The sequence below is a fragment of the Gadus morhua genome, chromosome 12 (genome assembly GCF_902167405.1).
Source record: "Gadus morhua chromosome 12, gadMor3.0, whole genome shotgun sequence".
NCBI lineage: Eukaryota > Metazoa > Chordata > Actinopteri > Gadiformes > Gadidae > Gadus > Gadus morhua.
Genome location: NC_044059.1, coordinates 6,128,196 through 6,153,588, shown reverse-complemented (window position 1 = coordinate 6,153,588; position 25,393 = coordinate 6,128,196). Strand labels below are relative to the sequence as shown.

Here is a 25,393-nt window from a genome sequence, read left to right as displayed (position 1 = left end):
CTTTGCAAACTTTATGGAAATTGGTGTTATGCGGGGAATAGTGCATGCACGGATGCTCCAATCCAACATTCTGCATTAATAACTCAAATGTTTGCAATAACTGAACTGCTATCAACTTCTAATAAAAATACATATAAGGTAACCTTTTTCTTAATCCCCAATAAGGAATTCAAGTTTTTAATAAAGCCTCATCTTATAAACCTATATTTGGCACTATGTGCTAAATACAGTGCATAGTGAAGGAGGCTATGTCAATGAGAAAGCTTGTTGGCCATAGCTGTTAGCTATATTTGCAAGCTGCAGAAAAATGTCATATCTGCTAGTCATAGATGGTAGCATTTTAGTTATTGCTGTTCTGCAATACGCTAACTTTAGGTTCTTGGAATATGCTAGCTGTAGCTCTGGGTGCTAGCTGTTAGCTCTTAGCCATATTTACAATGGTATGCTGGCTGTAGCTGTATCTTCCAGCTGTGACAATGTAGTTGGGTTGCATTTCCATCCCTCAGGGGATAATCCCAGAAAGAGAGAGCAAAATGAAATCATGGGCTGGTTCCTCAACTTCACAGTGACACAGTTGGTCTTGTCCAATGTTAAAAAGAGAATTGGGATTAAAGAGGCTGAGTTTAAAGTAAGTGCAGTATATGAAACAGGAGGAACAGTAGAAAGTGTACTGCTGCCCTGTAAGACCTTAAAGTGAATCTCTACATATTTAAGTGACAATGTACAATTGTTTCAACTAGCTCGTAGCCTAACATAACCTGGACATATCTGTAGTCAATAAAGAATACAACAATGATAAAATTGCCACTCCCAAAAACCCTCCCAATCACGCCACCCCGCCAGCTTGTTTGATTGCGCCACATTAGCATAGTTAGTTTGAGTGGACAGAACTCTGTTATCGCTTTTAGTTTTTTTCATACTAACTGGGAGGGGCTGATTCTTACACATGAGACTTTTGAAGTATGTAAATACGGCAGGATAGTTTATAGTTAGGGTATTTGACTCCAAGCTGAGAGTGTGTTAAAACCCAAGAACTACAGTTGGGTAGTAGGTACTACTACATTTAGGTATCCTTGAGTTTAAATGTCCCTAACAACTGCCTGCTCGACATTTTCTGAATCTCAAGCAACAATTCTGAAATTATTGTTGGTTACCTAAGCCCAGGGTTGTGGGCGTGGCTGTCTTTCAACGAGCAAGGGGCGGAGCCTTCAGGTGTTACCTGTTCAAATAACCTCCGGCAACAGCAAGGCAAACATGCTGATGCAACGGCGCACTTGTAACGCATGTCGTGGAATTCAAATTAAAAGTGGCAGTCGAAAACACAACAACGTCTCCCCATAATAACTAATTTCGCAATTAATTACTAAACAATCACCAACAAATTATAATTTGACCTCATAGGCCTAAATGAATTGGCCCTCTTGTAGGCTATTTCTAAGAAAGGTGACAGTTTGCTTTAGTTCGGCCTAGCCGAGTGTCTTAAAAACTTGGATTATAATTCTGTCATCGTGTTTCAGTTATACATTAATGAACCTGCAAGTGCCTTGTAGACATTAAAGTTAACTTATCGTTAAATCTTTTATTGATTTTAATCATCATAAAACCTATCGCTAAATCTCTAAATTAACGATAATAATCCGAAATGAATGGGAGAGGGTGGTAAATGGCCAGATTTGGTAGGGGACTGCAAACAAATGTTGCTGTGCAACAGGTAACGGCACAACAAAAACTGTCTGTAGTACTTTATGCCCCCTGGTGGCGTTGCGCGCACCTATCTGCTGTGACGTGGTCCAGAAACCTGTCTATAGATATTGTTGAACACACTGCTTTAGAAACGGTTGATTAGATGGAGGATTAGAGATATCGGCACTGGGCTAGGTTAAAGCGCTACAGAAACCTTCACAGAACATTCTGGTTGGTTGACCAGCAGAGCCTTTTAGAGAGAAACAAGTCAAAGTCAAAGTCAGCTTTATTGTCAACACTTCACATGTACAAGACATGTGAGGGAATCGAGAAAACGTTTCCCCCTATCCCGCGGTGAACATATAAAAAGTGCAAAGGCACAAACACAAATATACGAGACAACACTAAAAATAGACAAGATAGACAATGACATAAAATATAGGAGTTCTGTATGAATAAAATAAGTAAAAATATTTGTGCAAAGAGGCAGTCAATACTGGCAGCAAAAAGTCATGTAGTAGTGCATTTTTTAAATAGATAAATAAATAAATAATAGCAGCAATTTCAGTCTGTATGGTGTGTATTTAAACTAGTAATAGTAATAGTAATATTGCAAATACAGTTAGTCCACAGTGTAGCAAGGCAGAAAGCAGGGGGGGGGGGGGGGGGGGGGGGGGGGGGGGTATTTCAGCTTACTGACAGCCCTGTTGATGTGGCTGAGGGGAGAGAGGGGAGAGAATTTAGTTTCTTGACAGCCTGGTGGATGAAGCTGTTTTTGAGTCTGGTGGTGCGGGCAAACAACAACAAACAACAACACATTTTCAGCACAACTTGTACCTGTTCAATTTATAACCAGACTATGAGACTAAAAACCAGCATTCTAATGTTTTAGGACCCTTAAAACAATTATCTTTCTCATTCAAGCTGTAGTGTATAATCTTTCTGTCTCTATTTACGATTAAGCAGACATTTTGCAGACATTTTGTAAAGCATCACAATGACTTCACATATGTCATTCATAGGCAGGTAGCCTAAAGACAGCATAGTAGTTGTTAGAAGTTAGTCAAAACCCTCTTTAGAGTCAGGTTCGCTGGACCTCCAGCAGAGGGCAGAATTTGGCATTTTATTGGGCATTTTTGTGGATATTTACATGGTATAACCTAATATGTCCATCTACAAATGGGACAACTGAAGAGATAGTCTCGTGTTCATGTTCCACATACATTTACAAATGTGTCTATCTTTTATTTTAGTTGCTCTGTCTCTTTCTCTGTCAACCGAGACAGAGACAGAGACAGAGACAGAGACAGAGACAGAGACAGAGAGAGAGACAGAGTGTGTGTGTGTGTGTGTGTGTGTGTGTGTGTGTGTGTGTGTGTGTGTGTGTGTGTGTGTGTGTGTGTGTGTGTGTGTGTGTGTGTGTGTGTGTGTGTGTGTGTGTGTGTGTGTGTGTGTGTGTGTGTGTGTGTGTGTGTGTGTGTGTGTGTCTCGGGGTTACCACAGCAACGCCATGTGATTCTAGGGCTACGGACGCCGCTGATTGGAGTACGCCAATGTCAAGAGAGGCTCGTGACCAGAATGTTCCTGCCGTCGTTCTGATGAGCGAGCGGAACGCATCTGGAGAAGAGGGCGCACGCTGCCAGGACCACTCCACGTGGAATTGGCTTCCCTTCTCAAGAATACGTCTGCTTGCCTCTTTATCTGTCGTTATAGTCGACAACATCGTTATTACTCCGATTGGTCTTTTAAAAGTAGGCTTACTTGTTAGTAATGTTGTTAATTTCACCGAGTTATTTTTTTGTTCCAAGTTTATCATCATACGCTTAATGATAATAGCCTAATTTAAGATATAGGCCTGCCCTACTGTCTGCACCTTAGTGTAAAATAATCTAAAGACAACAATCACTATGTAAACTATACTTCCAATCTCAATAATACCCACCAACACCTTGTCAATAATGAACAGGGAAACCACTAAAAAAACATTTTTCTTCTACAACAAACTAGTCTACATACTAAACAGTAAATCCAAGTGGGTGGGACATAACATTCAAACTAATAGCAACACAGTTAGTGCCAAAGCAACTGCAGCAATTACCCAGCAATTACCCAGTCATCATCAAATCAAATTATACAATTTAGATTTGATTAGGACCAGATCAACTCATATCGGACCGAAACTGAGGTAGTGTAAAAAATGACAAATTTAGAACCACACATATAAAGATGGAGGCTAGTGCCTCTGTATATTCTGGGACGGACAGGGTTTAGAGAGAATGCAGTGATTAGGCCGACCGTTCATCTTCTGCCCCAGTGTATTTAAGAGGCTTTTCACTGGATCTGATCTGCAGCCACCACCTGGCCACGGGCCGGCTGGACAGGAAGAGCTTGGAAAAGAGAGAGTGAGTGGTTAGAGAGAGGCTGTGACTGGATATTTAGCGTTACCGTGGCAACGCGTCGTGTTGACGTGCAATTAGCAACAGCCACTAACAAGGACTGAGGCCCTAAACATCCAAGTAGCCTAATGGATATTTGATTGTATGGCAAAGTTACTGAAGTCAAAGTTTTGAAAAGTAAGGGCTATTTATTGTTTAATAACCTTTGCATCAGGATATATGGCTTAGAGTAAACACATTTTTTGTTATTTCTTAGTTGTTTCTTCAATTGAATATCAGATGTACAGATATAGATGCTTGTGTGTTGTTATTTTTGTGTTCCCTACAGATCACTAGACTATCACATAGCATAAACACCGTCTCAGTTGCCAGTATCTAATAACAGACGTCTAAACCAAATCCTGAGCGACTATTTCTGTCTCCAAGTCTTTATTTGTGGCTTGTGGACACAGAGCTGTTGTGTCCAGCTTCTGCTGGACACAACAGCTCTGTGTCCACAACAACATAAGCTACAGGTTGTTGTTCCCATGTTCCCATGCGTGATCAAAAAAGCCCAACCCACTTTCGGCATAACTTGTACAACTTGTATCAACTTATAACCAGACTAATAGACTACAAACCAACACAAACCAACCCTTCAAACAATTGTCTAGCTAGTTCAAGCTGAAGTGTATAATCTTTCTGTCTCTATTTACAATTAAGCAGACATTTAACAGACATTTTGATTCAAAGCATGATAGTGACTTCACCTAGATGTCATGAATAGGCAGGTAGGGTCATCTTGCTCAAGGATGCTATGCTATAGGTAGACTGCTTGCATAGTAGTTGTTAAGGTGTTCAACTCTCTGTTCAAAAGTTCTGGGTTCGATCCCCAATGTCCACTGCTTGATCTTAAGGAATCCCTTGCAAAGATGCCCACAGCCAAACCCTGGTTGCTTGGAAAAAAAGAAGAAAGAAACAGTAAGGAGTGAACAACAATGAGAAGAAGAGGACAGGCGCGTGCTCACATTGGTTCTTGCTTGAAGTCACCACCACCACAGCGGGAGCATTAGGTGGCTCATTAGGTGAGCAGAGGTCTCAGGTCTAAGCTGGGATTAACGATAGCAGAACGTGGCTCACTGGATTCTCTTTAGCTCCAGGAGGAGGGGGCGCTGGTGGTGGATGGGGAGGGTGGGGGAGGCGATCTGAGAGAGAGACATTTAGATCAAGGGCAGCTCCAAACGCTGATTCTCCCCATTCTCCCCTAATCACTCGAACTGCTTGCTCATCAAGTTCTCAGCGGCTAAATTATAGGCCTGGTTGACTCTGTGCTGATGAAAAGAGCTAAATGTGCTGATCTATCTACACTATGTCTATGGATTTGCCTTATACTTGAGATAATGTTCATCAGAAAAAAATAGAGATATTGCGGATCTAGGTCTTTTCTTTGATTATTTTTGGGAAAAGCTATTTTTCAATGTTTTATGTAGGCTACACATAAACTTGAATTGAGATGTTGTTCGTATTTTTTCACTTTGTTTAAAACTAGCCAGATATTAGAAAGACTTTGAACCAATAAGGAATTGTATTAAAACAAGGTGTTCACTTTTACAGCATTAATCTATAAGAAAAGGTTGTCCTGGACGTAGGATATTTAGATCATTTCCTTGTCGATTGCACAGAACTAATAGAGTATTGACTTCTTAATACTTTGATTGACTATGACGAGGTATTGTGAAATTCTATGAAACATACGGGTGCTTTTCTTCACGGACGAACCATGCAATGATTCATGCAATTCCCATACATGACATTAATGATTGAGTGGTCAAAGAGAGGGCGGGACTGTTATTGGTTTAGCGTCGAGATTCGAAGGGGGGGGCGGGACTTCTGATAAAAATATCAGAAGAATATCCGTAGTCCTTTGTCACATTTTTCGCAAAGGCTCCAATTTATACTGCTTCACATTTTTGTTCTTCTTCTTGTCGTGTTCGTAGTTTTCTTGTCTTGCCTATTCCAAGGGAACTGTTAACTAGCGGCACATTTCAGCGCAAGTAAGAGACCGGAAATTGTATTACGGTAGACCGGGATAACGCTATAATTCAGGACCCTCTCTCCGCCTAAGGTGGTCCTAAGCGTTTGCTTGGGCTCCTCCCTATCGGAGCAGAGCTGTCCAGGACCTCCAGTGCTGAATGTCTGCTGACCAGAGAAACGCGCTCACAGTTGGAAACACTAAAAAGAAAAACGATTTCATTTTTCAGATACCAAAAGAGGATTAAAAACGTTTCTGACATGGAGTCCAACAACGGCCTGCTAGGAGGAACTACCTACCAAAAATACTTTTCTAGATCGGTGTAAGGATATTTCTTACAGGTGGGTTCGGTCTTTTTTTTAATTGGTTTTATCTTTATGTTGTACCCTACGATCTGTTGGATTCATTAACAGGAATTTAATTTCATGGAAATAATACGATTTAAGGAATAACTCTGGTGATCTTGTTGCTGCTCATTTGTCGGTGTTAGAGCAATGACCTCACAGTATCAGCACTCTATAGACGACTTAAATCAGCCAAAGAATACATGTAATAACATTTCAATCACGATATAGAATGAGAGCTACATGGTGATCATACAGAGTTGTTGAAAGTAAAGTACAACATAATCATTCGACGTCAACAATAAATGAAAGACCAAAAATATGTAAATTAATAATGATGAAATCTGCTACACCAAAGGCCTAACATAGGTCTACTAAACAAAATCATTTAGCTAAATTAATAACAGGCACAGGTACAACTTAAACAAGCCCATAAACGTAGCCTTTAAAGATAGAAGGCACGTATACCCCCCTTTAGTAGAACGTCATACAGCTGATCAACGCTTCAATCCATTTGGATATGAACGCACAAAATAATGAATAGTTAGAGAACAGGATATTTAAAGCTACTTAATTTTTTTGTAAGATAAAAAATTTGGTATTCTACATTTATGTGAATGTATACCAAGAGTTTACATACATTCATATAATTAACTGTTAATTTAAGGCTATAAACCTATTTGATTACAGAAGACATCGAGCAAGGTAAGGGAACCAACAGGCTTGTTTGACTGACAAACACGAAGGTTTGTTCTGCCATTTTGACATCCACTTGCAGAAAAATCCCACAGCAACACCTGAATTCACTTAATTTGAATGATAACATACCTCTAATTGATTTATATTATATTTGATGAATCATTTCACTAGAGAAGAGGTTTAAATTGCAGTTGATTCTCTTCAACCTAAATGCACGACTTAGGGTTTTTAGAAAGCTGTAAGGCGTTTTTCCCTGGACCTCCTGGGTCACAATTTAATTTAACTCCCGGGTATTAGCACTAATCTACACGTGTTCCTGCCATGGGGACGAAGCAACCTGAGAGCCAAACGACCAGCAAATCTTTGTACAATGGTCCGGATTGATCTAAAATTTTTCTTGCTTCTTATTTTTCTTGTATAGTTTTCCTTTTTTCCTGTTCCTCTGATTTCTGAAAATCTCCTAATTTGTTGTGAAATCCTCAAAGATTACAAGAACACATCTGATACTGCTTGTCTCTATCACTATTTACTATACAAATGTATTATTCAGTAGGCTTTTGTATCGCCTAATCTCGACTAGTAGTAGGCGATACACTATTTTAAGTTACTCAGTACATCGACTACTATTTTAAGTTACTCAGTACATTTTAGATCCACTTAGGATCTATGCCACTTAGGAGCAGGTTTAGATAAGGGGGCGTCTCAATCAAAGATGCCTACTGACGGCAGATGTAGGGGCTCCAACCCCGAATATTACTGCTAGGAGTCAAACTCTAAATTTCGTCCCACCTTTCCTTCACATTTGGTATTTCTAGTGCGTCTTTTATAAAACACGCGTCTCCATACATTGAGCAATCGGTCCTTGTCTTTGGGAGACATGTAGTAATGTTGTATTGAAAGTACTCTGATGGTCCCTGGGCTTTAAGAGGGGCTAATGGACTTAAAGAGCTGTGCATACCCCACGGACCACTGAGGACCTCACTGGCCATCTCTCCTCATGGTTATTTTTACCGGCTCCTGAGCTTTCACTCCGTCCAGCCTCTGATCCTGTTTGCTTAAGGACATAATCACCCCGTATATTGAGGGCCCATGCTTTGACAGTACAGGGATACTGGTATTCACGTCGTGCACGTAGCCAATCCTCTGCTCTGTTTTAGACTGAGGTTCTATAAACCTACATTCATTTACTTGAAGGTGCTCAATGTTCAATCCCACCTTAAACTTCATCAGAGGTCATTTAAGTACAGGCAATAGGCTATAATTTGGGCCGTCGTACAACATATAACTTAGACTCTAAGTTATACGTTATACGAACAAATGATGGCATCTAGATAAGCTTTTCATGTCAAGTCCCAATAAACAAAATGCTAAACACTATAGAGAGACACGTCACACAGCACATACACAGAACGTATCACATCTAATCTTTGTACCAAAACAGCAACCCAGTGCTACATTTGAGACAAGGGGATGTTTGCGCTTCTCCATTTTCCAACCGTCACCTTTGACCGACTTGTGTTTCTTTGCCACAGCTGGCCAGCCGCGCTGGAGCGGGAAGCATGGCCAAGATCTGTACGGACCAAACCTATTCAACGAGGCTACGGCCGTCCAACCGTGCGGCAGACGATGACCTCACAGTCGTCGAAAATGGCGACAGCAGGTTGGATATACATTGTGGTTTGAATTTGACAGAAATCGAATAGGTCACCAGCTGCAGTTTGACCCCAATACCCAATGATCCAGCAATCAATATCCAATGGTTGATGAATATCTAATGATCCAACAATCAATCCTGAATCAAAATCTATTGCAGTAACTAGTTAAGGGATGCTTAGAGCTAATGATGCAAGCAGGCTAATAAACAATTGCTATACTATTGCTAATAACAGATTGCTAGCAGAAGGTTGGTGAAAGACTACCCACTGATTGCTACCCGGAGGTATGTATCAGACTTCAAACCGATTGCTACCCGGTGGTTGGTATCAGACTGCCAACCGATTGCTACCAGAAGGTTGGTGTCAGACTGCCCACCGATGGTCACCAGGTGGTTTATATCAGGCCGCTAAAAGATTGCTACCAGGAGGTTGGTATCAGACAGCTAACAGAACGCTACCAGGAGGTTGGTATCAGACTGCTCACAGAATGCTACCAGGAGGTTGGTATCAGACTGCTAACAGAATGCTACCAGGAGGTTGGTATCAGACTGCTAACAGAATGCTACCAGGAGGTTGGTATCAGACTGCTAACAGAGTGCTACCAGGAGGTTGGTATCAGACTGCTAACAGAATGCTACCAGGACGTTGGTATCAGACTGCTAACAGAATGCTACCAGGAGGTTGGTATCAGACTGCTAACAGGTTGCTTACAGGTGGTTCGTGTCAGACTGCTTAAAGAGCACTATGCGGCCAACAAGCATGTTTTTCGACATCATCAGTGATGGTTCCCGTTTCAACCATCAGACACCCTTGCCCTGGTAACGCAACCTGACCCAGGGCTCTCCTCTCCTGATCCACCTCCACCCTGGGCTTCAGCTGCCTCAGTGGCCCAGGTCGTGGTCCAAAGCCTGCTGGACCCTGTGACCTCCAGCATGTTAGAGACCCTGTAGACTAGGGACTGATATAATGGGCTGATTCGGTGATGCATGTGATCAAATTAAAGATTGCCTGTTTTTGCCTTAACACACCATGTTGATGTCCCAGGATGTCATGTGGCCTCATGTCATGTCATTCCTATGGTCTCAACCCCCCCTCCCCCTCCCCCTCCCAGGGCTCCCTCTCTCTGTGAGGACGGCTCCGAGGCGTCCGGGCCGACCGCCTGCCGAAGTCCCAACACCCACCGAGACTCCTTTACCGGCGTCGGCGCCATGGCCAGGTACTTCATGTGACCTTGCTAGATTAGACAAAGTGTGAATGTGACGTCATGGACACACTGTAGATATATAAACCTGCGCTAGGTTTGACGACCGATGTCATGTGACCCTGTTGTCATGCCAACCGTCTCCGGACTAGACAACATGTGATCTTGTTGTCACGGAAACCATCGCTAAACTGGACAATATGCCTCTGTTGTCTTGGAGATGGAGGCTAGACTACAATTATCATACCCTGTCGTTTTTTGAGACCCTGTTGTCTTAGAGACCCTCACTAGACAATGCGACCATGTAGACAAATCCCAGAAACCACTAGAAGTTGTTACCGTGTCCTCTTCCCTCCCTCTCTCCTCCCTCTCCCTCCTCTCTCCTCTTTCGATCCCCCTCCCACCTCCCCTCTCCCCCTACCCCTCACTGACTCTCCAGGGTGTCTCACTTCCTGTTCCTGCTGCGGTCATGGGTGTTCCACAGGATGCAGGTGGAGGAGGAGCGACCAGACTCCTTCCTGGAGCGGTTCAGGGGACCCGAGCTGCAGGACGTCCCCAGTAGGGAGAGCAATGCCCAGGCCCTGGGTCTCCAGGACAGCCTGCGCAAAAGGAGGTGAGGGCCTCCACGCGTCCAGAGAACCAGGGCTCTGTAGACGAACGGAACGGATCAGAATACCTCTTTGTATAATGCCTACTTTTATATCATGTTTATCATCAAGGAAAGCTAGTTTAAATGAAAACAGGAAAATCGTAACAATTGCAAATTTAAATGTGGTCATGTTATCCTGATCGTAATGTTAACTTAATTGTATACCTATATTAGTAATAGCGTTGCTTGTACGGTTCAGAAAGATGTTAAATGTCGAAACAGGAAAATAACAATAAATAACAAATTAAAGGAGTCATCATCAAATTAACAAAATCAAATGGATTCAAAGAAGGAAAAGTAAGGAAAATAAAGTATGCATGCATTATTTTTGTGTGTATTCTGACCACAACTTTTCTGGGTATTGGAGTTTCATCAGTGAACAGTTTATCTTAAAACCAGACCCAAATAACCTCAGCACGTCAGAACGATCAGTGTCGTTAATAAGCATATGGTTAGTGGTTATAATCGTTGGAGTGGCTTCATGATCAAATGTGTTGGTTTGTGTTTTCTTAGTAAGTGGCCATTGGCTGCTTACAATATGAATAACTGCAACAATACAGATGAGTAAGTGTGCACTCGCACGTTTTCAATTAATTCCCTGTATTCCCCAGAGAACATATATATTGTTTAATAACAAAACCCTTTGAAATAGTTCTTATCAACAATTAGACTAGAGTCTGTCTTTAGGTTTTTTAGTTATAGTAGCGGTTAGATAAATAACCCTTACTGATAAACCCTAAATGTGACCCTTTTCTCCCTAGTGTCAGAAACTACACTTCCGAACAAGCAGATACTTTGGTTTGTCTGCTTGTTGGGAACTCCCTGTCACAAAGTGGATGTTAATTATGCTGACTCTGTCAATAATTATAAATTAGATGAGGCATTTCTTAGAAATATGCTCATTTAATTATATTACATTTCCAACTTGTCTTTAGTAGTGGCAATGAGAAAAAGGAAAACCTGTTCTTCTTTTGGAACACGTTTGTAACATACTGCCACCTGCTGGCAGAAAATGGCCAGCAGCAGGTCTCTTCCGGCCGAAGGACCAAAGAACTGTGAAACAGACAAACAGTACAGAACATCTGCTGAAGTTAGATCTAGCAACTGGTGTTGTGCATCTAGACCAGACTTCATCTACACTCCCAACTCCAACCCCTTCTGTTCTTTCAACTGCTAAAAGCCACACATTAAAATCAAATCTGTAATCTATAGCAAGAAAGATGACAAGAAAGATGAGATAAAGAAAGATGAGAAAAAGGAGGAAGACAAGAAAGAAGAGGAAAAGAAAGATGAAAAGAAAGACGAGAAGAAAGACGAGAAGGATGAGAAGAAGGATGAGAAGAAAGACGAGAAAAAAGATGAGAAAAAGGATGCTAAAAAGGATGAAAAAAAGAAAGAGGAGCCGCCGTAAGTACCGGTCACCACTAGGGGTCCCAGTGCGCGTTCAAAACCTTCTCCTTAGTTTCTGTACCCGAAAACTACACCTAGACATCGTCTGTTGGGGATACTTTAAAATAACAAGGAGCACTTTGAATGGCATGAAACGACCACAACTAGACACCGTGCCATCTTGTTTTAAACCTCCTAACAACCGTTTTTGTTCTCAGGAAAGAGATCTGGATCATGGATCCAGCAACAGACAAGTACTACCGCTGGCTCACTGTCATCGCTCTCCCTGTGTTCTACAACCTCATGATGCTCATCACAAGGTACTCCCCCTCCCTCTCTACCTCTCATCCGCTTGATAACACAATCCAAACCTTTACCTTTATCTTTACTTATTTTATATTCCAGAGCCTGTTTCAATGAACTCCAGGACACCTACACAAGGCTCTGGATATTCCTCGACTACACGTCCGACATCATCTACTACACCGACTCGTTCGTGAGATCGAGAACAGGTACGTTCTTGAACAGGAGTACTTATCCCTTTCATTCATTGATAAACTAATGAATCAGGGTTAGCGTTTCAAAATGTCACTTTGGCAGATACTTAATCGGTTCATTTATACCAGGCCCTTTGTTAATCCCCATGTTTCTTCAACAGGTTACCTGGAACAAGGCCTTCTCGTGAAAGACTCCAAGAAACTGAGGGATAAATACAAGACAACGTCCCAGTTCAAATACGACATGATCTCCATGATACCGACTGACCTTCTGTTTTTACGGCTGGGCTTCAACAATCCAGAGTTACGGCTGAACCGCCTGTGCAAAATGCCCCGACTTTTGGAGTTCTTTGAGCGCACAGAGACCCGGACAAGCTTCCCTAACATGTTCCGCATCAGCAACCTCGTGCTTCAGATCCTGGTCATCATCCACTGGAACGCGTGCGGCTTCTACGCCATCTCCAAGACGATCGGCTTTGGCACAGACACCTGGGTGTACCCCAACATTAGCCACCCCGAGTACGGCCGCCTGGCCAGGAAGTACATCTACTGCCTGTACTGGTCCACGCTGACCCTCACCACCATCGGAGAGACCCCGCCGCCGGTCCAGGATGTGGAATACCTCTTTGTGATCGCCGACTTCCTCACGGGCGTGCTGATCTTCGCTAGTATCGTGGGAAACGTCGGCTCCATGATTTCCAACATGAACGCGTCGCGAGCCGACTTCCAGGCCAAGATCGACTCCATCAAGCAGTACATGCAGTTCCGCAAGGTCTCCAAGGACCTGGAGGCCAGGGTGATAAAGTGGTTCGACTACCTTTGGACAGAGAAGAAGACGTGCGACGAGAAGGAGGTTTTGAAGAACCTCCCGGACAAGCTCAAGGCCGAGATCGCCATCAACGTCCACTTGGACACGCTGAAGAAGGTGCGCATCTTCCAGGACTGCGAGGCGGGTCTCTTGATCGAGCTGGTGCTGAAGCTGCAGCCGCAGGTTTTCAGCCCTGGGGACTACATCTGTAAGAAGGGCGACATTGGCAGGGAGATGTACATCATAAAGGAGGGCAAGCTGGCCGTGGTGGCGGATGACGGGGTCACGCAGTTTGTGGTGCTGAGTGACGGCGCGTACTTTGGGGAGATCAGTATTTTGGGGATCAAGGGCAGTAAGGCTGGGAACAGGAGAACCGCAAACATCCGCAGCGTGGGCTACTCGGATCTCTTCGCCCTGACCAAGGACGACATGATGGAGGCCCTGACCGAGTACCCGGACGCAAAGAAGGCCCTGGAGGAGAAGGGCAAGGCCATCCTGATGAAGGACAACCTGATCGACGAGGCCATTGCCAACGCCGGTGCAGACCCCAAAGACCTGGAGGAGAAGGTGGACAAGCTGGAGGGGAACCTGGACCTCATGCAGACCAAGTTCGCCAAGATCATGGCCGAGTTCACGTCCACCCAGGCCAAGATGAAGCAGCGGGTGACCGACATGGAGTCCAAAGTGAAATCCGTCCAGCCGCAAGACCTGCTGGAAGTGGTGGCGGACCAGGACAAAAAGGTCCAGTAGTAGCGACCTTTGTGGAAGTCAGAAAGGTCAATAAAACGCCCGATGCTTCAGCGCCACCCACCATGGAACCCTACAGGAAGAACATGACAGAAAGACTTTATAGCCGTTCTGTTTACAAATCATTGTATATTATTATTATTTATTATCATTACTTGTTGTTCTCCATTATGAGTGTCAAAACTGGGAACGTAATATGCAATGCATACACTCTTTTGGTGTAAGACATGGCTGACATGTTTAACTGTTTTTATTCAAAAGATTTCTGAAACGTTATTCAGCCATTCTGTCCATGGATCAAATGGAAGCAATAGAGAAATGGTATATTATTGTAATGTTATTATTAAATTATTATTATTCATAATAATTTCCTATGCCAAGCCTCAGTATTACACAGAATATATTTCAGACCCTCAGTTTGGTTACAAGGAGATAACTAGGACTATGAAAGAATAGTGCTACGAAGGCTGAGCACTATGGTAGCAGAGGTGAACCTAAAGGGTGATGGGGTTGTCGATTCGAACCCTAGTGTGGTGGTTTCATTATGTACTCCCAGATATGTTGGGTAGTACTCTGTACTCAGTGTGCACAAACAGGGAAACTGAAAACCTCTGTTTGATTTTAATCTGAACTGTAAATACCACAGAACAATTGAATGTGAAACCAATAACTATTCTGATTTAGGAATGTTCATGACATTGAAAATATGTCATTAAACATAATAAATGTGATTCTTTGTTTTGTTTGTCCCTTTGAGGAAAACCTGTTCAAAACTAAAATAGGATTCTAGTTGTTTCAATTCATCTTCCTTACCAATCTACAATATTATAACATTCATACAACAATTGATTATAACAAACCACCGCTCAATACGATTTTTTATTTGTATCGTATTTATAATAATACTTTGTGACCACAAGATTAACAATCGCGTTGCATAATTGTTTTTCACCTGAGAGACTGTTTAGACAAAATCTAACCAAATTCCTGTCAAACGTAGGCATGTGGGTTTTGAACCACCAAAAGCAACCCGACTTTCAGCACCATCCATCTGTAAGTTCCTTGACTGCCTTCAGGAAATCAATATGAGGGACCCAAACCCCCCAAAAAACAAGCTTTTCATTTCGGAAATCGAAGTATAATGTTGCCAAACTGGTCAATTCCCAGTAAAAAGTTTAGCGGTAGGTTTACTCCAAAGCGACTCACAGGTGAATACATGTTAGCTGGTACACTAGTGCTGTGCTTCAGGGACATGTTCAAGAGTCTGTCATAAGAATGATTCACAGTCAAACAGACCCTCTCTGACCGGGGCTGAGGGAACTAGTATTATGCTGTCAACACAGCACATTCACTTCAAGAATTAGATTAAAAACTATGTTTGAAAGCGTTAAAAAATTGCTCCGTTTTAGATTTTCGCCCTCATCCACGACTACTTTCTTCAGATTCTAACGTTTTCAAATTGAGAATGGAACAAGGGGGATATAGACAATTAAAACGTCATCAGAACTCAATAATCAAAAAATCTTCACATTGATTACAATCAGCACCATGATCGCCAGTTTTGTGTTTTGGCAAATAGTGCTGGTGTAGTTATTAAATAACAAACCAAACCAAACCCACTTCAATTCAATAAAAAAAAACAGTTGGAGCACACTGTGTGTATAAGTGCACTTTCACAGTTTCACTATCAAGTTCTATACATGCTACTACCTACAGTAAACACAACAAAAGTGTATGGGATTTTCATCTCTTAAATACTGAAAATATTTAAACAAAACGCATTACATTCCACAGCGATGAGACACTTGAGTGAACGGGAGTGGAGCATGGGGAGAAGTGGGGTTCTTCAGCAGGTTAACGTTAATGCCAGTTCAGTTCAGAGCGTGTCTATGTGTACGGTCAGGGGCCTAAAAGCTGTCCACCCGACCAGTGTAACTGTAGCCACGCCCTATATGGTCAGTGCCGTTAAGAGCCCGACCATATAGGTCGTGGCTGCAGTTCCGTCACCGTTCCATGTATGGTCGTTACCGTAGGTTGGAGAAATATCCAAGAGCATTATCACCAAGCATCTCTGAGAAACGTCAGAGGCACCTCAAAAGCAGAAAAGTTACTGAAAAAAAAGTTTAAAAAAAGAGAAGGAGTTTCTTTTTGTTATATTACTTCATTATCGATCCATTTTCACAGCATTCCAAATCCTTTGGCGTAAGTGATAGCTTTGAGAAGTCTTTCTTTGAGTTTTTCCTTGGAGGAATATTCCGGAAGCAGCAGCGCATTGAAGCAGGTGTGCGACGTCGGCAGGCTGAAAGAAAGAGCGGGACGATAAGGCCAGAGAAATTTTGCATCCTAAGCGTCTCCATCCCATGCTAAATATGGAAAATTAAGTATTCATAGCAAATTAGTGTGGTAAATAACTCTTTTTTTTAACTGCCACGTAGGATAAAGAAACATCTACACGGTACTTTACCGATCTGTGTCAGCGCCGTTCTTGGCGATTATCATTTTTAATTTTCCGAGGCCACCAACTGGCGCTCGGTCGGACCCGGTGGTGAACTGGAGGAACTGCCTCTTCTGGTCCTCTCCGAAAGAGTGAATTGTCTCCCAGAAGTCCCTGTGAGCGCAGAACAACCACAACTTTAACCAGCTCAAAGATTTTTGAATAATGGTTGATATTGTAGCTAACATAATCTTAAACGTAGTAATTTACAGTATGATAACAATGCTAAATCTAAATCGATTGCTACATAGGCTTTATGTTACGTAGCTAAGTTGTGACCTAGATGGTGCAGAGACCAACTACATTATATAGCATAAAGCTATGCTATATAAGGAGGTCTGTTAAATGGTACCGAGCAATGGAATGTAGATATTTCACATGGTATAGAGAAGATACGATGAAAATGATGACTTACTTTACCACTTGACAGTCTTTACTATAACCGCCGTCGTAGTCTGTTGTTTCTTCAAGTGCTTTGAAGTCCAGATTCTGTTACAAAATACATAAATGACAACGCACATTTTTACAATGATCAAAAGTCAAAGCTAGGCACATAAACAACCAGGACGTGATTTAAGAGTTCGCACCCTGCTTCCACAGATGAGCAGCTCCACCTCCTCCGGTCTGAATAGATACTTGAGTGGAGATTCGTTGGTGACCATGAGGAAACCTTTCTTAAAGGCCTTGAATTGTCTCTCCACGCTCTTGTTCAGGATGTAATCAGTGTACATGTCCACAAACTCCTGCAAATGAAAGAAGTACAAGTTACAGACCACGCTTATTATTTGTCTAAAAGTAGATCCTTGGGTCAGAACTCTGTACTATTTAGCCTAAATGATCATCTGGAGGGACTTGTAGTCACCGTCTTTGTTCAGATACATGTTATTGAGGAGCAGGTAGGGGTTCGGGATCATCGAGCTCACGGATACACTATCGGTAGGTAGTGCATCAAACCCATAACCCTATTGGTGGGAATTTGAAAACCTTAACCACTGTCCTTGTTTATCCTGCCCTCTGGTTAGGACATGTACCTGTACTAGACTGTCGTGTACCTGTTTGTTGTGGTTGGTGACTGGGATACCCTCGCCTTGCTCCTTCAGGTCGTGGGTGATCGGGTTTCCAAACAGGTCGGTTCCGGAGATCTGGAAGCTGGTCACTATGTCCTCCTCCACATTTCCAGAATAATCCAGTAGTTGCTTCAGGCTCTGGTAGAGGACCTGCAATCGGAGACGTATCACATACAGTATAAGTGCTATTAATAGGAGGTAACACGTTGTAACTTACGCCACCAGTGACACATCCAACAACACTAATACTCTGATGTGTACTTTCATGGTTACTCAAGGGACGTTTTAAACTATAACTTGAATAAATTAGACACGGTTGCCTCAGGAATACGCCTATAACTTGCCTAACTAATCAAATCCCAAGGAAGTAAGCCAATTCAATAAATCCTTCAACCGACTAACTAGGAAGCTGTAACTGATACAGCCTATAGATATAACATCGCACATACAGTATATCCAGGCTCAGCAGTTCACATATATGTTTAGAAACAATAAAATGAAATGTGCGTCAAAGGATAAGACCACAAAGGGTCACATTTCTAAATAAGGTAAAACAATATCTCGACCTCCCATTTTGTTATTGCTGCTTATAACCAAGACTGATATTGACTGATACATAACTGAACTCAGACTGTTAATGAACTTTTGGGAATGTTACTGAACTGGGTGGGAATCTGCCAGGTCTTGGAAGGTACCCTTCTTCCCCATGAGCTTCCTGTAGACAACCATGGGGAAATGGACGTCCAGGATGCAGTTGTTGTAGATGGCGAGGCCCAGCACGATGCCAATAAGGCTGTACTGGGCTTCGTTCTCCAATGAAGACGAATTAAACCAAAACGACCGTGTCTCCTGGTCATATGTGAACATTCCTGTGTGGGAAATAACAGAAATCAAGAATGAATACAATTAAACTATAAAAAATAGAGCTATTAAGTAATTTAGGTGATGCTTTAGTGATTTATACTGATTCATTATATATGTGGCATTAGAGCTGACAGGGGTTAGGGGCTAACATGCAAGGATGCCTACTGGTAGAATGCGGACATTGGGTTTCGGTCCCCAAACCTTTCAGCTGGGAGCCAAACACGGTCACCACTAAGTAAAATGACTTACTTTGTAAAAGATTAGTTCAGAGATGGAACAAAAAGTAAAAAGAGTAACACATGTAGAACTGGGAGATCATGTCATACCGATGTCAGGGTTGAAGATTTCCTCCAAGACCAACTGAAAGAACTCCTTGGAGACGCCTCCTTCGTCCACTCCTTGCTCGCCCTCAAACTCCACAAACAGCTGCTTCTTCAGGTCCGACGGGTTCTCCATAGAAATCATCTCCAACTGAAAAGTAAAGATTGCAGAAAAATAAATGAAGAAATTTTACAGGGGCCGGGTTTCCCTCCTTTATGGACCATGACCCAATTTGACGTCTCAAAAACAACATCAATGTCCCAGTCAATGTATGATCCACGTTAGAAGGTTTGCCTGCATCAAATGAACATGCAATCTATCAAGACAGAACTGTGGGGGAAGCCTTGTTTCCCAAGGTTGATAACCACAGCTTTATAAAGGCAAAAGTTTCGAGGCCATTTGACATGAGACATCAGAAATCCCTACCCTCACGAGGGCGTCGTCGATGATGTGTTCCCGGCGCACTTTGAGCTTCAGGTAGGGGTTGGGCTGCTGTCCCTGCGCCATGCTGTAGAGGGCGGTGATGCGGCGCTCGCTGTACATGCGGATCCTGTTGTCGTAGTACAGCCCCTGGCTCTTGGTGACAGCGTTGAGGATGAACGGGCAGCTCTGGAAGGAGAACTTGCTGTCGGCGTCCACCTTGTAGAAGGTGAAGTCCTTGTCCATCTCCACCACCTCGTTCACCGACTCGTTGACAAAGTCCTCGAAGGGCACCACGGGCCGGCGCACGTCCAGCGTCCGCGCACCCAGCTCCCGCTCCAGCAGGTCCACCCGGGGGCCTCGCCGGTAGAGCCGCTCCTCGCCCAGCAGCTCCTGCAGGGTGATCTCGTCGTCGTCCGAGTCCGAGTCGTCCGAGTCCTCGTTGTGGCCCACGTCGAGGTCCCCGCCCAGGACGCTGGCGTAGAACACCAGCTTCAGACACTTGGTGGCCGCCACCACCGTCTCGTCGTCGTTCACCAGCGTCTCCGCGTCGTACTCGTTGCTGATGATGGTGAAGGTGATGAGCTGCTGGAAGGTCTCCATCAGCCGGCGGATGCGGGCGGCGCCCAAGCGCGACCACACCCGGGTGAGCCTGGCGTGGGCCTCCACGGGCAGCTTGCACACCGCCTTGCAGAAGAGCGGCAGTGCCGTCTCCAGGTACTCGGGGCTGTGCAGGTTGGTGTTCTCCATCACCAGCACAAAGATGTTCAGGTAGTCCCGGTTGGTGTGGTACATGTCCAGGTACTCCAGGTCCAGCTCCAGGTTGGGGCACAGGTAGACGAGCGCGTTGACCAGCGACGCCTCGATCTGCTCGTGGGCCTGGAGCCGGTCGTACACCCGCCGCACGCCCTCCACGTCCAGCGTCAGGTCGTCGTCGTTGGAGCCCAGAGGCGAGGAGGCGGTTTCCTTGGTGGAAGCAGGGGATGCGGCAGCAGCAGCAGCCCCGCCGGTGTCGTCCACCGGGGGCGCTGTCGTCTCTCCCTCGGTGTCAGCATCGACCGCAGCCCCACCATTAGCACCACCGGAAGAAGCAGAGCAGGTTGGGGTTTTCCTGAAGCTCTGAGTGAGTGCCTCGGCGCTGCTGAAGACCCGGCCAATGACGCGTATCAAGGCAGAGAAGTCTCCTTCCTCCTCGCAGAAGCCCAGGATCACACTCACACTGTCCTCCGTGAGGAAGTACACGTCTGTACGGACACAGAGAACCATGGGGTTGGGTAAGACCAAATAAGGCATCCATCACCAGACAAAGAGAACCCATAGAGGTACTCAAAATAGACAAAAATAGATCGATAGCAACACTGGCTTGCCTTATACTTAGATAGAATAACTAAGTTAGCACGACGGCCCGGTTTATGTATAGGCTGCCCCCCCCCCATTAGGGAGAAGTACAACTTCTTAACACCAGTTATGAAGAGCAAAGTCAACACTTTTGTGTAGATCAGTTTAAAAGACTGAAACAACAGGCTTCTGTGATACAGAGTGATTGTTTTGAGGGTGTGAAAACAACCAAAAGAAGGATCAGGAAGTGATGGGTTAAGCTGATTCAGGGTTTCGATTCACAACGAAAGGGGCTCCTTGAGGACGCCGATGTTAATACTAGAAGGGTGCATCTGTATTGTGGTCCGTCAATATTATCAGTGGCCAGTATGTTATAAACCATTCCAAGCATTAGTGTAATCACAGTCACATTAAAAAGAAATGTCAACGTAACCAGTCGTTCAGCTGAAAGGTCATGGATTCGATCTCAAACTTTCCAGAAACTGCCTGGTGTAGGGATCCTTGGGCAAGACGCCCTACCTGTTCACCCCTACCTTCTCCTGAATGCCATGTATCTGAGGTCAATGTAAGTCTCTTGGGAGAAAAGTGCCTTAAGAAACGTGTCTTGATAAAAGATTAGTAAATAATAATTAGATCAAGTCCACCACGGATATATAGGCATTACCAATCCGGAATGACAGTAATAATACCCAAAGCCTAGAATAACAATACACACACACACAGATACTCTGTGAAGACCTGAAAACAGTAACCGGAATCTCTCCGCACCTGAAAAGGCTTCCTTGGTGGGGAACAGGTCTGAGCTCGTCATCCGGTTGAACTCCGGTCGGTACCCATTGGTGCTGCTCTCGTGCTCGTCTGGGTCCAGGTCCTTCTTCTGCGGGCTGCAGAGTTTAGCGTTGACCTTGTACAACTCCAGAGCCTTGACGGCCGCCGAGTTCTTGTCGACGGGCCGGAAGCGTTGGCAGGAGGCACAGAACTCGTTGGTGCAGTCCTCATTCCCACAGCCGTCTGTCAGCTGGCGAAAGTATCGCTCGATCAGATGCTTCGCCGTCGCCTTCTTCCTGCGACGGGCGGACGCATAGTCAAAAAGATCATTTGTTGGATCATCTACAAAAATGTATTATTGAGGTTAGTCGAAGGTATTACGTTTAATGGGAAACTCCTGAAACACATGTATATGTATAACAGTACGATTTCTCAGTGGTAAGGATAAGGTTAACTTCCATTTATCGGATCTATAGATCTATTGACAGATTGCCTTCAACCAAAAGGGAAGGAATGCCTCAGCCAACGTCCACCTCCTGACCTGTTGACATCTAGCCAGTCAGTGGTAACTGCAACTGGCTGGTGTCAGTTAGGCCCATATCTAAATATTAAATAAAATAAATAAAGTGTTTGAATGACATACAATAGTCTAAAGACTTGTATATCTGTTATTACATGTTTGTTGTCGTCATTTGTGGATAATTGTCTGCTAATCGACCTACAGTAATTTGGACTTACATTGATCTGGGATAAGACACTCCTGATGTTGTCTTACTGGAAACTGTCCTGAAAAAAAGACCCAACAAAAAGATGAAAGCCCAGGGTTCACTTGGAGGTACAGAGAATCGTGTTCTTTGGCCATGCAACTCTTTTCACGATTGTTTAGAGTCGCAGGTTAAAGTGAAAGCAAGAAATCGTGGAAATAACATGGCATTCATGGTGTGCTAGATTTGACTTGGATAACGAAGGCAACATTTCCGTATAATCCGCAGATGTATTAAATCCACACACTGTCCGTGCTCAATCCACAATAACAAGTGATGTTGCAACTCGAGTAGGGGGGCCAGCTGACATGTCAACAGACCACCATACCCCTAGTACCTCCACGGCGGTTTACCCTATTAAAACCAACCATAGAACACCATCAGATACAATCGCCGTTCATAGAATCACCCACATCCTCAACCGATCCTCACCGATTATCACAAGTGTATCAGGGGTCGTCCCCTGGCTGGCCGTACTGCTCTGTGACTGTGCAAAATCACGTCTTCTGACTGCCAGCGGTCGCCGACGGATCATCGATCACAATAAATTATCTATTATTTTCTGCTTGATGAGCTCGAGGCGTTAACTGCGAGTCTAACAGACAAGAAAACGGAAGGTTAAATGTTACAAGAACATGTGAAACATTGTTGCAGATGAAATAATTTCCAACGCCTCACTGTAAACATAGCGATGTATCCCAGCATGCACCGCGGGGCTGTCAGACTACTGACTCCCACACCCATTGCCCATCACCTCCCCCTTCCTCCGCCTCCTCCCCTCTCGCCCCTCCGCGCACCAAAACACGCCACTCTACACCTACCTAATATATTGTTAGGTAGTCCTATGCGTATATATAAATAAACGAACACATTTTTTTGTTTAGATTCGGTGAATTGCAACGATCCGTTGCCAATTTTAATCTCAGGTTATAACAATTACTTCTTGAAATATCATTTTATATTAAAATTATCAAAGGAATTGTTTAGAGGAAAATGCCATTAAAACAATAAATCATATGATATAATCAATGTATCCTTATTGTATTAATGGGAAACTTGGGAGGAGAATAGTCTATAGTATAACCCTATTTTGGATGAGAGTGCTAAGTGACTAGACAGTAAACCTTAAACGGGAAGCGTGTGGATATGTATGAGGATATGAGTATATCAGGTTACACCACAGCGCACTGTGCTCATAGACATGCATGCTTGTGCTGTGTCATCAACTTGCCCATAAAACATTTTGTGGCCCTGTTGGTCTTGACCTCTGACCTCGTCTGTCCCTCCAGTCACGGGGGGGCTGGAAGGGTGGAGGGGGTTGTGGAGGGGGGAGAGGGGGTGGGGGGTTGTGTAGACAGTGGAATGGGGTCGTTAAGTCTGCCTTCTGCGGCCCTCACCCTGAACGACGTGAGCCATTATCGTTAAGGCCTCTGCACACGGCCTCTGACGTTCAAGCGCACAGCGCAGACAGAAGCTGAATATTCAATCCCACGCGGACTGACTCATCTTGATCAGCTGAAAAAATTATTGAAAAAAAAAAATGTGATTGTGATGGTGTCATTATTAGAATATCCCATCTAGATTTAGATTGAGTCTGTTAGCGGACACCTTTGATCCAAAACGAGGGAAACAAGTGAGGCTGAGAACAATCAAGGTATTCTATCAGAATTTGAGCATTATAGTAGTTACAAAGACTCTTAGTAATAGCACTGCAGTCTAGTTTAAAACAATATGGGGAAGAGTGCATGTGTTGTGTGTGTGTGCGTGTGTTTGTGTGTGTGTGTGTGAAACCTTGTCGATACCCTACCCAAGGGCACAGCTGCACAGGAGATACTATATGTGGAATATTTACACTTTTCCCATTTCCCTGATGAGTAACTCTGGTTATTTTCGAACGTGTCCATGATGAATCTGTTGAACGTATAAATAAGATGCACCGATTTTCCTACAGGCTCAATGATAAACAGCGAAAATAAAAAATATTCTACATACATCAACTCTATTCAAATCCCCAGCCAGCCGATGACAAGGCAGCCAAGGAATATTTAATGCAGAGAGACACCGGTCGCAGCTGCCGGGGCCAAAAGACAGAGCAATCACATTCAAGGCCTTTAAATCATATTCATAACCTATAAATCACCCTCGCTACCCACCACACAGTGCAGCACATCGACAAATCTGCGAGACCTGGTTCTGAAATAGGATGTTCTGTTAAATTATGTAGATCCATGCAGATAGCTACGCTGGTACCCCAGAGGGAGAGATGGTAACTCTGCCAGTGTGTCTTTTCCAGAGAGTTCTGTGCCAAGCTTTATGTTTAACTTCTGTAGGAGGTAGATAGTCTACTCCAGTTACAGGGACCCTTCATTAATCACCAGGTATGTTGATTAGCTGTTACGCAATCAACCCATTCGTGACATCACAAGGGGGAGGAGCATCCACACGGTTGATGATATGAATTATTTAGTGTGCTTATGTAATGCTTTTCAATGACCCTGAAAATGCTTTACAAGGCAATTGTTATTTGGGGTATATCCCACCTTGTCCTCTATCTGTGTGTAGCACCTATACATACCTAGCTGTATGGTGTAGGCCCATGAAGTTATACAGTTGGTAGTGGACTCTACCAACTGGTTGATCCATCCCTCATACATCTAGGTGGACACTCGCATGTGTGATGTCATTATAGGGTTGAACACGGAATGTATACATTAATGGCTAATCAAGTGGCAAAGCCATTAATGTGTAAATTCCAAGTACAAGTTCAAAGTAAGGAAATACTAAGGTACAAAGACGACATATACGAAATAATATATGTATACACATTATTTTTTAACTGTAACAACGGGTTAGTTGCATATATTCTATTCTCTATAAACATGAAATATCCCTTATTGATATAAGACTATAATCAGGTTGAATGATTAAGAAGCCAGATACAGTTCCCTCCGAGCCACTAGGGGTCTCTGTTACCCCACAGAGGAACCTAAGCAGAAGGTAGGCTACAATACTGGACTGCATTGGTCTTCGTAGATTTGTAACAAACTTTGTGACAGGGGCGCAACTGCCTACTTTCTGGGGGGTATGCAGACACATAGCAGGCGCCCCCCCCCCCTCTTTGATCTGGGCACAAATTTGACCTAAAACACACTGATATTGAATCAAAAAATTCATTTTGAGTGCACCAAGACAGATATCCGGTGTTTTTTTTAGAGGCAGCCTTTCTAAGATGCTCTGCCAGTGTAACATCATACCGTGCTATAAGAGATCAAGGATAC

The 25,393-nt window shown here is 43.7% G+C and overlaps 2 protein-coding genes across 3 annotated transcripts; one reads left to right on the top strand and one right to left on the bottom strand.

The window, feature by feature from the left end:
- The first annotated feature begins 6,203 nt into the window (after positions 1-6,203).
- Positions 6,204-14,810, top strand: cnga3a (cyclic nucleotide gated channel subunit alpha 3a). The gene is made up of 9 exons (XM_030372034.1): positions 6,204-6,431; positions 8,666-8,793; positions 9,900-10,004; positions 10,474-10,602; positions 11,152-11,202; positions 11,851-12,045; positions 12,246-12,347; positions 12,433-12,539; positions 12,686-14,810. Exons 2-9 carry the CDS (start codon positions 8,693-8,695, stop codon positions 14,080-14,082), a joined length of 2,187 nt encoding a protein of 728 aa, XP_030227894.1. The 5' UTR covers positions 6,204-6,431; positions 8,666-8,692; the 3' UTR covers positions 14,083-14,810.
- A 129-nt stretch (positions 14,811-14,939) lies between these two features.
- Positions 14,940-22,841, bottom strand: ube3a (ubiquitin protein ligase E3A). Of its 2 annotated transcripts, none has more exons than XM_030372033.1 (11): positions 22,548-22,841; positions 22,090-22,137; positions 21,352-21,647; positions 19,252-20,489; positions 18,831-18,975; positions 18,304-18,509; positions 17,626-17,790; positions 17,161-17,316; positions 16,989-17,062; positions 16,544-16,687; positions 14,940-16,378 (listed from the first exon to the last, which is right to left on the bottom strand). In XM_030372033.1, coding segments are annotated over exons 2-11 (2,547 nt in total). In that variant the 5' UTR covers positions 22,092-22,137; positions 22,548-22,841; the 3' UTR covers positions 14,940-16,257. The 2 variants fall into 2 exon arrangements, with proteins under 2 accessions (XP_030227893.1, XP_030227892.1); XM_030372032.1 differs by having other exon boundaries at positions 22,090-22,132; positions 22,548-22,838.
- Positions 22,842-25,393: the final 2,552 nt, after the last annotated feature.